The 13,075-nt window shown below is 42.9% G+C and overlaps 1 protein-coding gene across 1 annotated transcript in view; it reads right to left on the bottom strand.

Annotated features, from left to right (window-relative positions):
* FBXO3 (F-box protein 3) overlaps positions 1-11,864 on the bottom strand; it is a 33,611-nt gene extending 21,747 nt beyond the window's left edge. The window contains exons 1-3 of the mRNA XM_079787068.1: positions 11,737-11,864; positions 7,428-7,517; positions 4,160-4,323 (exon numbers count right to left, since the gene is read on the bottom strand). Of these exons, the coding sequence (XP_079643194.1) occupies positions 4,160-4,323; positions 7,428-7,517; positions 11,737-11,840 (358 nt within the window). The 5' untranslated portion in view covers positions 11,841-11,864. The remainder of the gene's footprint in view (positions 1-4,159; positions 4,324-7,427; positions 7,518-11,736) is intronic.
* Between the last annotated feature and the right edge of the window lie 1,211 nt (positions 11,865-13,075).

Raw genomic sequence — 13,075 nt, forward strand, 5'->3', positions numbered from 1 at the left:
AAATTTATTAGCTAAATCATCTCAAATCAGGAAAAAAGTGACAGTAAACTCAAAGAAATCAGAGAAATTAATGAAATAAGAAATGAATTGGCAAAGGCAGATGCCAGTTCTTTGAAAAGACTATTAAAATTGATTAGCCCGTACCTAGCAAGACTGAGCAAGAGGAACAGAGAGGAAGCGCAAATAAGTCCAGAAATGGGAAAGTGAAATCACTACCCCTCCAACAAGCATTACAAAGGTAAGAGGATCTTATGAAAAACTTTATGGCAATTTAAAATGTAAATAAAGTGGACAATTGCCTAGAAAAACATAACTTATCAAAACTGACATGAAAATAAGTAAAAAATCTGAGTACTATTTCTAATAAAGAAATTGAATCCTTAGTTTAAACCCTCCCTACAATAAAAGCTCCAGGATTGAGTGGCTTCATCAGTATATGCTACTAATCATTTACACAGGAAATAAGATCAAGCTTACATAAACTCTTCCAGGAAACAGAAAAAGAGGCAACACTTCCCAACTTGTTTTACAAGGCCAGTATCATCTTAATACCAAAACCTGACAAGGACATTTATGAAAGGGAAATTACAGGCCAAACTCTCTCATGAACATATCTGTAAGAACTCCAGTCAAATACTAGCCAATCAAATCTAACAATATAGAAAAAGGATAATACATTATAGCCAAAGTAAGTTTATTTGAGTAATGGTTTAACATTCAGAAAATCAAGCAATGTAATTCAGTGCATTAACAGAATGAAGTAGAAAGATCATGATAATCATAAGACTGGAAGACATTTGATAAAAATTCAATTATCAAAAACACAAAAACAAAAAAACTCTTCTTAAACTACTATCAGAAGGAACTTGCTTCAATCAGATAAAGAACATGTACAAAAAACCTACAGCAAACATCATCAGAGAAATGTCAAAAGCTTTCTCTCTGCAAAGAGAAAGATAAGAACGCTTACATCATATCTTTCCAACATTGCACTGAAGGCCCTAGACCAGTGGTCAGCAAACTCATTAGTCAACAGAGCCAAATATCAACAGTACAATGATTGAAATTTCTTTTGAGAGCCGAAAACCGACTTCTGCGCCTGGGCCACAAAGTTTCAATCGCACTGTACGTGCGCGCCTGCACGTGGTATTTTGTGGAAGAGCCACACTCAAGGGGCCAAGGAGCCGCATGTGGCTCTTGAGCCGCGGTTTGCCGACCACTGCCCTAGACAGTTTAATAAGACCCTAGGCAGTGCAATAAGGCAAGAAAAAGAAATAAATAACATCTAAGGATTGGAAAGCAAGAAATAAAACTGTTGTAAATGTACATACTCAAGGAAATGCAAATTAAAACCATCACTACACACCCATTAGAAAGGTTAAAATACAAAGAATGACAACATTAAAGTGCTGGCAGGAATGTAAAGTGGTAGAACCCCTTTGAAAAATTAACAGTATCTTTTGAAGTTTAATATAAGCACACGCTACAACCCAGTAAACTCAATCCCAGGTATTTACCTGATAGAAATAAGCTCATGTGTACATAAAAAATGATTTACATTTGTATTATTTACAATTTTTTTACACTACATTATTGGTACTAGCCAAAAACTAGAAATAACCCAAATATCCATCAACAGAATAAACCTATAAAATGTGGTCTGCTCAAACAATGGAGTACTATATCACAACAAGAATGACAAACTACTGTTAGAGACAACAGTTGAATTTTACAAAAGAAAAAGGAAATAATTCATACAAAATACATACTCAATCATACAATTTACATAAAGTTCAAAAAGAGAGAAAATTACTCAGTGCTAACAGCAATGAGGAGAGTGGTTACCCCTGAGAAAGAGGGAGGGTTCTAGGTACAGATTATTCTACGTCTTGACCTGTAGGGTGCTACAATGGGTGTGTTCACATTGTGATAATTCACTGAGTTGTGCACTTAGGATCTGTGCACGTTTCTGGAGGCTAGTTTACATCACTGGTGAGAGCGTGTGGATATCACATCCCCACAGGTACGTGATGAGGTGCCCCGAGCCTCTGCAGTAACTTCTGAAAACCCATTACTCCAGTCTAGTCATGAGTAACACTTCAAACAAAGTCAGTATGAGGGCCATTCTACAAAATGCCTTACCAGTACTCCTTCAAACTGTCAAGGTCATGAAAGACAAGGAAAAACTGAGAAACTGCCAGAGACCAGAGGACACTAAGAAGACATAACCACATGCAATATGGTATTCTGGGTTGGATACAGGAATTGAAAAGGACATTATTGGAAAAGCTAGTGGAATCTGAATAAAGTCTGGAGTTTAGTTAATAATAATTTTCCAATGAAGACTTTAGCTTTGACAAATGTCCCACAAGGCAACACATCAGGGGAAACTGAAACTGGGTAAAGAGTATACAAGAATTCTCTGTACTGTTTTTTTGCAACTTTCCTGTAATTTCAAATTACTCCAAAATGGAAACTTTATTTTAAAAAGTTTATTGCAAAACAAACTGAATAACTGCCTGGACCATACAACATTAAGAAACTATGAATTTCTTAAAAAATAGGTAACTAGAGAGAAAGAAAATTTTTAAAAGCCAAAAACCAACCAAACAAATATGGCAAAAGAAAAATATAAAGAAATATATGCTTACAAGACAGTGAAGTCAAGGTTTAGAGAGGCAGCTACTACAAGAGAACCTGGGAGTCAGACCAGGTGAACGCTCAGCTCTGCGTTGACTGACTCCGGCAAGTTAGCGCATCTCTTTAGTCCTATTTCCTCGCCTGTGAAATGGGAGATGCCACCTACCTGAGAGGATTACAGCGAGGATTAAATGAGCTCCAAGTGCTTAGTAACATGCTTTACTGGCTCTCAATAAATATTCATTTACTTTCCTTGCCCCCGAGCTTGCTTGTATGAGGAGACCGTGAAAAAGTTACTTGGAGCCAAGAAACCTAGATGAGAGTTCTATCTGTCACTTACTGTTATGTGACCTTGCATTAGTCACCTAAACTCTCTGAGCCTGTCCCTTCACCTGTAAATGAGGGCTGGTATAAATCGGGAAGCAGCAACCTCTAGGCTGCAGGCCAAACCCTCGCCTGCCGCCTGATTCTATGAACAAAGTTTTCTTGCAAAAGTGCCACTCCTGTTTGTTTATGTATTGCCTATGCTGCCTTCTACAACAACAGCAAGAGTTAAATAGTTAAAACAAGACACCATCTGTCTGTCCCTCAAAGCCTAAAATATTTACTATCTGGTCATTTTAAAAAAACTTTGCTAACCCCTGGTCTAAGTGATCTCTAAAATCCCGCCAACTCTAAAAATTTAAGCCAACATGTAAGGTAAATATGAAATTTGAAGATACATGATACATACCATTGGACAGGTTAATAAAAGATATACAGGGTGTCCCCCAAAAATGCATATATACTTAACAGCTGATAGCTCAATTCTGAAAATGAAATAGCTTTTAATAAACGCTGGCTTTATAATTATTCAAAGTGTGTGTATACATTTTTTTGGGACGCCCTATATTAATGTATCATAATTTCAAGATACTTATAAAAGTTTCCCCAAGCCCAATACTCACCTGCTTTCCCAGTTTCCTTTCTAGGTGCCTTGAAAATGAGTCAGGGACTATGGCCCCTGAGGTGAGGAGGAGGTCCCTGACTTAGTCCTAAAACTCACAGGGCCTGGCATTCCTAAAAGCCCCTGCATTCTAGATATCAAAGAGCCTTTATCCTATTCCAACTCATGGCAAAGCCCCCAGAGAGCTGACACCTGAGAGTAAAACAGGGGCTGTCAAGGAATTCTCTGACAACAACACCTCACTTCCAATCACCAGGAACAGAGCAGTGAGCAGGGAGGCCTCGGAATATCAAATTGAGTGAAAAAAAAAGAAGCTACTCTGTATCCTAGTTTCTTGGTAACTCTGTACCTGAAAGGAGAAATGTCTACATTCTCATATTCCAAATGTCCTAATATTGGACGAGCTCTCTAAGGTCCTAAGACATTTTAAATAATAGGATGAATAGGTCCTTTCTGCCTTCAACTGCTGTTAAGACCATAGCTCTGAAATCAGCCTGATATTGAAATCCTGGTTCTGCCTTTTATTTTGTGATGGCAAACAACTTACTTAGCATCTTGGGTGGCTCACCATACCTTTAAGAGACAAAACCATCCGAGGACATCTGGGCTCCAAGTATCTCTTGAGATCATCCCAGGCCTTTTTAATAGCAGCATAATGGTCAATGTATCTTCCTACATCAGAATAAGTATCAATGAAGAGAGACTTCCAGCACTGATTCTTCTGTGTTTTCTCTTCCCTAAACAGATTACAAAAATGAGATTTAAAATCTTTTGAAATAAAATTACTACATATTCTAGACATTTGCCAACAAACTTCATTGGAAATTTTTGGTAACTTTTGCCTTCCTTTTCATTCATTTTAGCTACAAATGAAGACTAGCAAATAGTGACACCAAAAAATTTAACAACAGGAGTTATTGCTGGCATGGTGGGTATGAATCACTTATTTCTTACTTTCTACTTACCTGTTTCCTAAATTTTCTAGTTTCAGTAAAATATGTGAAGAAAATATGGAGTGTGAATCTCAATTACTTCTAAAAGCATACCAATTACAAAATTATAAATGTGTGTGTACAGTTGACCTTGAACAATACAGGAGTTAGGGGTGCAGACCTCCCTGACCTGCGTCCCAGACAACAAGATGTGAGTAAAGCCCTGGCTGGTGTGGTTGGGCGTTGTCCAGGGCACAGAAAGGTTGCTGGTTTGATTCCCGGTCAGGGCATATGCCCAGGTTGCGGGCTTGAGGAAGCCAATGGATGTTTCTCACATCGATGTTTCTCTCTCCCTCTCCCTTCCTCTCTCTCTAAAACCAATAAAAATATTTTTTTAAAAAAATGAGAGTATAATTTAACTAATAACTACTATTGCCCTGGCCAGTTTTGCTCAGTGGATAGAGCATCCGCCTGCAGACTGGGGGGTCCTGGGTTCGATTCCGGTCAAGGGCATGTACCTTGGTTGTGGACACATACCCAGTAGGAGGTGTGCAGGAGGCAGCTGATCAATGTTTCTTTCTCATCAATGTTTCTAACTCTCTATCCCTCTCCCTTCCTCTCTGTAAAAAATCAATAAAATATATTTTTAAAAAAATTACTGTTGACTTGAAGCCTTACTGATAACATAAACAGTTGATTAACATATATTTTGTATATTATATGTATTATATACTATATTCTTATAACAGTGTAAGCTAGGAAAAAGAAAATGTTAAGGAAAATAAATTTACAATAGTTATTGAAAAAAATCTGTAGATAAATGGACCCATGTAGTTCAAACCCAAGCTGTTCAAGGGTCAACTGTAGTTGTTCAATTTTAGAAAATATTTGGAATCTAATGATACAATAATATTAATCTAATTTATCTACACTGAATCACCCAGAGAATCATATAGCATCATAGTAATCACATAATTCAACATTCAGATTTGATACAATTCCACAAATATTTATTTTCTACTTAGCCACTTGAGGACATTAAAAATAAGGCGTACTTTTTGCCCTCAAAAATGCAGTCTTATCAGGAAGAAAGAATAATATCAGGCAGAAGTGATACAAGAGAAGACAGCCACAAAGGGCCGTAAGGTAACATGCTAATATCCTGCAGGAAATGAAGAGCCACTGAAGGGTTGTAACAGGGTAGTTCAAAGACAGAATTGTGGCTATGGTGTGGGAGGGGTGTAAACTAGAGGCTCAGAGATGAGTCAGGAGGGTTTTACAGTAATCCTAGTAAGAGATGATGAACTGAACTCAAACTGGTAGCTAGATGAAATGAGTAGAAAGATTCAAGAAATATAGAGGCTAAAATCAGAAGGGCTTAGTAACTGAATAAACGGAGGGAGAGAGGGATGGAGGGAGGGAGGGAAGGAAGGAGGGAGACAGGAAGGGAGAGAGGAGAGGAGAAATGAGGGATGACTCCTGGTTTGGCCTTAGAAGCTCAAGTGGATGGATGGTGCTGCCCCAAAGACCAGGAATGTAGGATGATCAAGTTCAAAGATGGAGAAAAGGACAATTCAGGAATTGTTTGATTTTTTTGTGTTTTTTTTTTTTTTGGGGGGGGTAGTATTTTTTTATTAGTGTAAATAATATATACATACATATTTATCAAAACCAAAAAAAGTACCAAAGAACTTATGAAGCCCAACCTCTCAAAGGAAACTTTAGTTATTTCTGAAAGTTACCTCTGTAATTTTAAATGTTTATGCCTCTAATTCTTGATTTATCAATTTCACATCTATCTATTGATACCCTAAAGCCGTGGTTGGCAAACTGTGGCTCGCGAGCCACATGTGGCTCTTTGGCCCCCTTGAGTGTGGCTCTTCCACAAAATACCACGGCCTGGGCGAATCTATTTTGAAGAAGTGGCATTAGAAGAAGTTTAGGTTTAAAAATTTGGTTCTCAAAAGAAATTTCAATCATTGTACTGTTGATATTTGGCTCTGTTGACTAATGAGTTTGCTGACCACTGCCCTAAAGTAAAAGATCAGGATAGCCCTAGATGGTCTGGCTCAGTGGATAGAGCGTCGGCCCTCAGCCTAAGGGTCAGGTCACATACCTTGGTTGCAGGCTCGATTCCCAGACCCTGGGCAGGGTGTGTGTGGGTGGCAACCAATTGATGTGTGTCTCTCACACTGATGTTTCTTTCTGTCTCTCCTCCTCTCTTCCACTCTCTCTCAAAATCAATGGAAAAATATTCTCAGGTGAGGATTAACAAAAACAAAACAAAACAAACAAAAAAGATCAGGATACAGCAATACTTAAAATTCTCTCCTCTCCATTCTCCCTCCTCCCAATGTTTGACAGCTGTTATTAATATTCAGTTCTACTAAGTAGCTTGCAACTTTCAATAATACATTTAAACCTCTACTTCTTGCTTTACAACTTCAGTCACTACCCAATTCCCCTCAATCTAAGAAAAAGACAGTAGCAATCCTACCCTCTTTCACTTTTCCCAACTCCCACCTTCTGCTATCTACACTTTTATTCTGTCAAATCTATTAATATTTACTGAATTCATGAGCCCTTGTGGGTCATCCAATGGAGATGTTGAGCAGGAGGTTATGCAATAAGTCTGGAGCCCAGTGGGGATGTCAGGGAGGACATCCAGGGTTGGGAGTGAGCAGCACACAAGCAGTCACTGTAAACCGCCACAGTGCATGCCGGAGAGTTCAGAGGGAAGAGAGCAGGGGCCAAGGACAGAGGCTGGGAGAACACCAGCATTTAGTGGCAGGCACGGAAGAGCCACCAAAGGAGACAGAGAGAGAGGGGTTAGAGAGGAGAACCCGGATAGACTAGTGTTGTAGAAGCCGGGGCCAAGTTTCAAGAACACATATTTCTTGAATACTCACTCAGATATCAGCCAGTATTTTTTGCAATGTCTTCTCCACAGAGGATCATGACTTGATAGCTGGCTAAGTCTTCGACTGACGTAGCAACAACTGACAGTAACCAGGTTCACGGTTAGTATAAAAAAAAAAAGAAAAGAAAAAGAAAACAATTTAAAAATCAAGATGAAAATATTCAACGTTAAGATTTATTCTATTCCTTTTGCTTTTCTCCTTTTCCACTTTCTACCCTTATAATTACAAAACAGTATTTTCAAAATCTGTTTAATGTGTTAGCTAGTATAATTACCTTTTGAGTACTGAAATCTTATTTGAGTTCACAAATAAACCCCAAAATCTCTACAATGGTAATTTTCTTATGGAAGTCTACAAAATATATAAATCACTGGAGTTAATTTCAAATCAAAGAGCCTTTCTTCACTCCTTGTGATGATAATCATTTCTGCACACGGGAAGAGTGTTGTTCAGTGTGTTTATTTTTAAGATCTGTGAGACCTTTTATATTAATACACAAGACTTTTGTTTGTTTTGTTCTAATTTTTCTTAAAAGAAATGAATATTGCAGCTAAAACCACTTTTTAATTATACCAACTATTGGAGAGCCCATCTATAAAGTGTCACCATCATAACAATTCTATTTCAATAGCCATAGCTATTCAAGTTAGTATCAACTGCTCAAAAGCATGGAATGTTAGAAACAAATAAATTCCTTGTTACATATTATATTCTACATTGTGTTCTTTTAAAAAATATGTTAAACCACACCGGCCAGTGCTATACTGTGTCCTAATACAACAGTGTTCCTATCCTGCAAATCCAACACTACATGTTTAATTTACAAAAAGGATGAACCTAAGATTAGGAAAATGGATTTCTATCTTTTCAGAAGAGGAATCACAAGTTATAGAAAATAGTATTCAAAGATCTCACTTGGGCCATGGCTAATCAATTAATGGAATCTCAAATCACATGGGGTTTGTCAAGACCATGTTAAAAACTGTTCCTCAATTTTCAGATTTTACACAAAATTCAACCTCACCCTTTTCTGCCAAGCTCACAAGATGCCCAAACAAACATTTGCAAACACTAAATCTGTCCAGTTTTGTAATTCAGAGTCCTTTTCTTGATCCTTCTCCTCCTCTGTCTCAAGAGTTAAACAACATAAAGGAATCTGAAATAAGCACCAAAGGTGATTCTGATGTACAACAAGGATGAGAACTACTGTTCTAGAGATTCCGACTCCGTTTGCTTGGGGCAAGATCTTTACCTCAGGCACAAGTATGTTTAAAAAGTGCCACATGTAATTCTGATACACACTGAGGGTTAAGAATGATTGGTACATAATAAGTCACCCTGGAATGGAGAAGGAGATTCAAATTATGGAGTTGCTATTACACAATGACCCTAATGAATGAATCCAATCCAACCTAATCCAGTGCAGCAATATGCACCAAAACCTTCAGAGCTTAGCGATGAGCAGGACACTTGACAAAGTCGGGCTGTATTTTTCTTAGAAGGAATACAGTGTAGGAAAGAAGCTGCGGTACATTGGAAACTTTTCTGTGGATAAAATTCAATGGTTTTTGTTAATGTTAGGTGTCTACTTGCTTGGGCCCAGGGATGCCTAGACAGCTGGTTAAACATTATTTCTGCGTTGTGCCTGTGTGGATGTTTCTGGAAAAGATTAGCACTTGAATGGATAGACTAAGTAAGCCAGATGACCTTCCCCAATGTGAGTGGACATCATCCAATCCAGTGTGGGCCTGACTAGAACAAAAAGGCAGAGGAAGGTTAGATCTGCTCTCTGACTGACAGCTTGAGCTGAGCCAGGGATCTTCTTTGTCCGTGGCATCCCTGGTTCTCAGGCTTTCCGACCCAGGCTGGCATCTACACCATCGGCTCTCCAGCTCTCAGCCCTTGGAATTATACCACCAGCTTTCTTGAGTCTCCAGCTTGCAGATGGCAGATAGTAGGACTTCTCAGCCTCCATGATTCATGAGCCAATACCTTATGATAAGTCACACACACACACACACACATTCTTTTTCTCTCAAGAACCCTAATACGGTATTCAACTCAGCTCACTTTCATAAACATTTATGGAGGGATCCTGTCACATCTGTTTACAACTTTGATTACTACCTAAAGCATTTAAAATAAAATCTGATCTCCTCACCTCGGCTCCCGAGGTCCTGCATGAGCTCACCAGCTTCTTCTCAAGCCGCTCTGCCTGAGTCACTCCCTACCTCCTGCAACACCAGCCTTCTAGCTCCTCCAACAGGCCATGCCGCTGTCCAATCAGCTTCTGAGCACACTGTTCCCTCTGCCAGGACTGCTCTATGGCGTCCTTCATATATGGTAGCCCCTTCCGAAGTGAATTGTCTCTCCCTCTCATTCCCTAACATAGTAGTTCATTTATTTCCTTCATAGCACTTAGTATCTCTTGTATTTGCACTTGTTTGTTTTCCATCTTTCCCACTAGACTGTAAGCTTCATGAGAGGGGCCTTATCTGTCTTCCTCACTATTGTATCCAAGACATTTAACAGACTGGCACACACAACAGGCATTAAAAAAAATAATCAGTGAATAAATGATGATCACAAAGATAAACAAGACAGTCTTTACATTTAAGAAGTGTACACAACCCATCTGGCATGGCAAATAAACAGAGAAAGAAGTTAAGAGAAAGGAACCAAGTGTGTGTGTGTGTGTGTGTGGGGGGGGGGGTCTTAAAGAAATGTCATCTTGCCAGGATGGGAAGAAGGGGACAAGGCATTGTGGGCAAGGTCAAGAGCTGAAGCCACAGAACACAAGCATGCGGTGTGCTGGCAAAAGTCTGACTTGGCTACAGCACACTGAGCCAAATGGTGAGCGTCTTAAATGCTTCCAGAAATTTAGCTTATAGTCTGCAAACAAGAGGCGTCTAAGTTTTTAAGGAGAATGACAGCAAGATCTGCCTTAGAAAGTTCACCCTGCAGCAATGTGGTCCATAGATCATAAGGGTGTGTGTCTGTCTTCGATTTCTAAGAGGCTATCGCAACTAGAATATTTCAGATGAAGACAGCCTGCAGCTGGATCAGCCTTTCCCCAGAGAAAAGAGAAACTTTATCTCTGCTTTAGTACCGGCCTGCAGACAAAAATTTGTTTTTGGGAAAAAATAAGTGTTACAGGTACTACACAGCCAGACACTTGGCGTTATCCCTCGGTCACTACTCAGCTAGACCAACCAACAGCTCCCAGTAGCTCCCAAAAGGCTCTATTTCTGTAAGGATCCCTGATAACACAGGGCACCATCATCAAACGGCCAGAATCCAATAGTTAATCCAAAAAAAAACACACATCGCTTCTCGGCCTTTTGGCTAAGATCAAGTGCAAAAAAAAAAAACACACCCAAAAAACAAAAACAAAAACCCTGAATCTCGCCTACCCGTCCTTAAGAGGGCGACTTCACCTCCTCTTCAATAGATGTGGCAGCACAAAAAAAAAAAAAAAAAAAGAGCCATGCCACCAGCTGTCAAGGGTGTAAACAGCGCCATCTCTTCCACCATCCCAGCCAGTCTCAAGCGCGGAAGGAACTGGGCTGAAGGAACTGGGCACTGAACCACCCCGACCGGCAAGCGGTGTTTATTTTTGGAACAGATGCTAGTAATCCGGGCGACCCAGCGCGTACCGGAGAGATAGCGGTCACCTGTATCGCACCAACGGAAGTCAGTCCCCAGAAACACAAAATGCAACCTGTGACAGCGAGGAGGAAGGCTGACCGCAGGGCAATGTCTGCAGCAGCAGAAGTCCCCGAGTGCGCTGCGCCCCGCCAGGTACAAAGGTGCGCGGGAGCCGCACCTGGGATCAGGGGGGTCGCCCGGCTCCTTTCTCGCCGGCGCCCTGCCTGCCTGTTCCGGGGCCCCCGCGGACAAGAGCGCTCGGGCCGGAAAGGGTCTTTGCCAAGCGGCCGGGGCTGGGACACAGCGGGTGCAGGCCGGGGGGGTGTGTGGGGTGCGGGGGTCGTGGGGGGCGGCAGAGGGAAGCAGTCCCTCCTTCGCCCCGGAAATGAGCCTCCACCGAGGCCTGGGAGACAGGGCTCCCGTCGCTCCTCGGGTCTGGGTCCCGGAGGGAAGACCTTCAAGGCGGGGCCCGGACTGCCCCGGTCTCGCCCGGGCCCCTTGGGTGGCTCCGCAGGAGGGCGGCCCCGCATCACCTCTGGTTCCCGCAAGGTCCAGGTCCAGTCAGCGAGCCGGGCCCCCTGTCCCTCCAGCCTCACCGCCTCCTCCCGCCCCCGGGACCCCGCCCCTGCCACGCGCGCCGCCCCATTACTTGATGAGGTCCCGGTAGTCCAAGAAAGACAGGATCAGGAGCAGGGGGTCGGTGGGCAGCGATTCTAGGGTCAGAGGCGCGGACTCCGGCTCCACGGCGGCCATCTTGCCTGGCCCGGTGCAGGCCTGGCCCCGCCCAGGCCCGGCTATGCCCCGCCCCCGCCGCCGGCACGGGCGCCGCTCCTCAGCGACTCACTCAGGTTTGTTATGTAACTGCCGGGCTGGCCCCGCCCATTGGGCGGGCCGTGGGGGCGGGGCCAGGAGAGGCCACGCCCACTCTGCGTCCTGAGTGCCGGCTCTTCCAGGATATGCGCGAGCTCTGCAGCACCTGAGCTCGCTGGTCTCCCCTGTCCCATTCAGGTCTCCAAACTGGCCCGGCCCGGCCCCCTGACAGCCTTGGTTCCAAAATGTTCAGCCTCCAGTCCCTCATGCGAAATTTTACACCTCGTATCCTCAAAGCTTCGCCCCAAATCTCACGCTAAATCCTCTCCGCCCTGGGCCTCCAAACCCATTGCTTCTCTTCGTTTTCCGACCTGGAAACCCTTCCCGTCCCCGCTTCAGCCTCCCTCGATCCGCGGGTCCCTGGCGCAGAGCGAGGCGGCCCCCAGCCACGTTCCGCTGAGTAGGGGCAGGACTCAGCCAGAGGCGCCGGCGGGCGGCTCTCCTCCCACGCGGGGGACGCGAGCACCGAGGGCATCATTTTCACCCCGAGTGAAAGGGGTGCCGGGACTGAGTCTAAGGGTCAGCCGCTGTCACTGGGTCGCCGTGGTTATTTTACGGCAATTGGAGCAATGCAGCGTCGGTAGTCAATGGATTTTTTTTTTAATTTCTTTATTGATTAAGGTGTCACATATTTGTCCTCATCCCCCATTCCCATCCCCCACCCCTCCCCACGGATGCCCCCACCCCCCTGTTGTCCTTAACCATTGGTTAGGCTTGTATGCATGCACACAAGTCCTTTGGTTGATCTCTCCCCCCTACCCCCAATGGATTTTTGTTTTGTTTTTTTGCCATGGTCTGATCTCGGAGGGTTAAGCATCCAGATGTCACAGGGTGAGTGGAACACTCCCCCCACCACCATTACCCTGGGTAAGTGAGCAGGATCAGCTTTGCCAAGGAGGTATGAGAGCGGGACTGGGAGAGGGAGAAGTGTCATGAATTGTGAGCTAGAGAGTACATCATTTATCTTACCTGGTTCCTTATTTTTCTTTGCTTTTCCAAAGGCAGGAAGGTGTAAGGGCTTTGGGGACTGCAGTCAGACCTCCACTTCACACAGGTCACGTCCTTTGCCAGAAGTGGGATGGTGGACTGGTTCAGAATGCCTAACTCTGAAGCCCGTT

The sequence above is a fragment of the Cnephaeus nilssonii genome, assembly GCF_951640355.1.
Source record: "Cnephaeus nilssonii genome assembly, chromosome: 13".
In the NCBI taxonomy this organism is placed as follows: Eukaryota; Metazoa; Chordata; class Mammalia; order Chiroptera; family Vespertilionidae; genus Cnephaeus; species Cnephaeus nilssonii.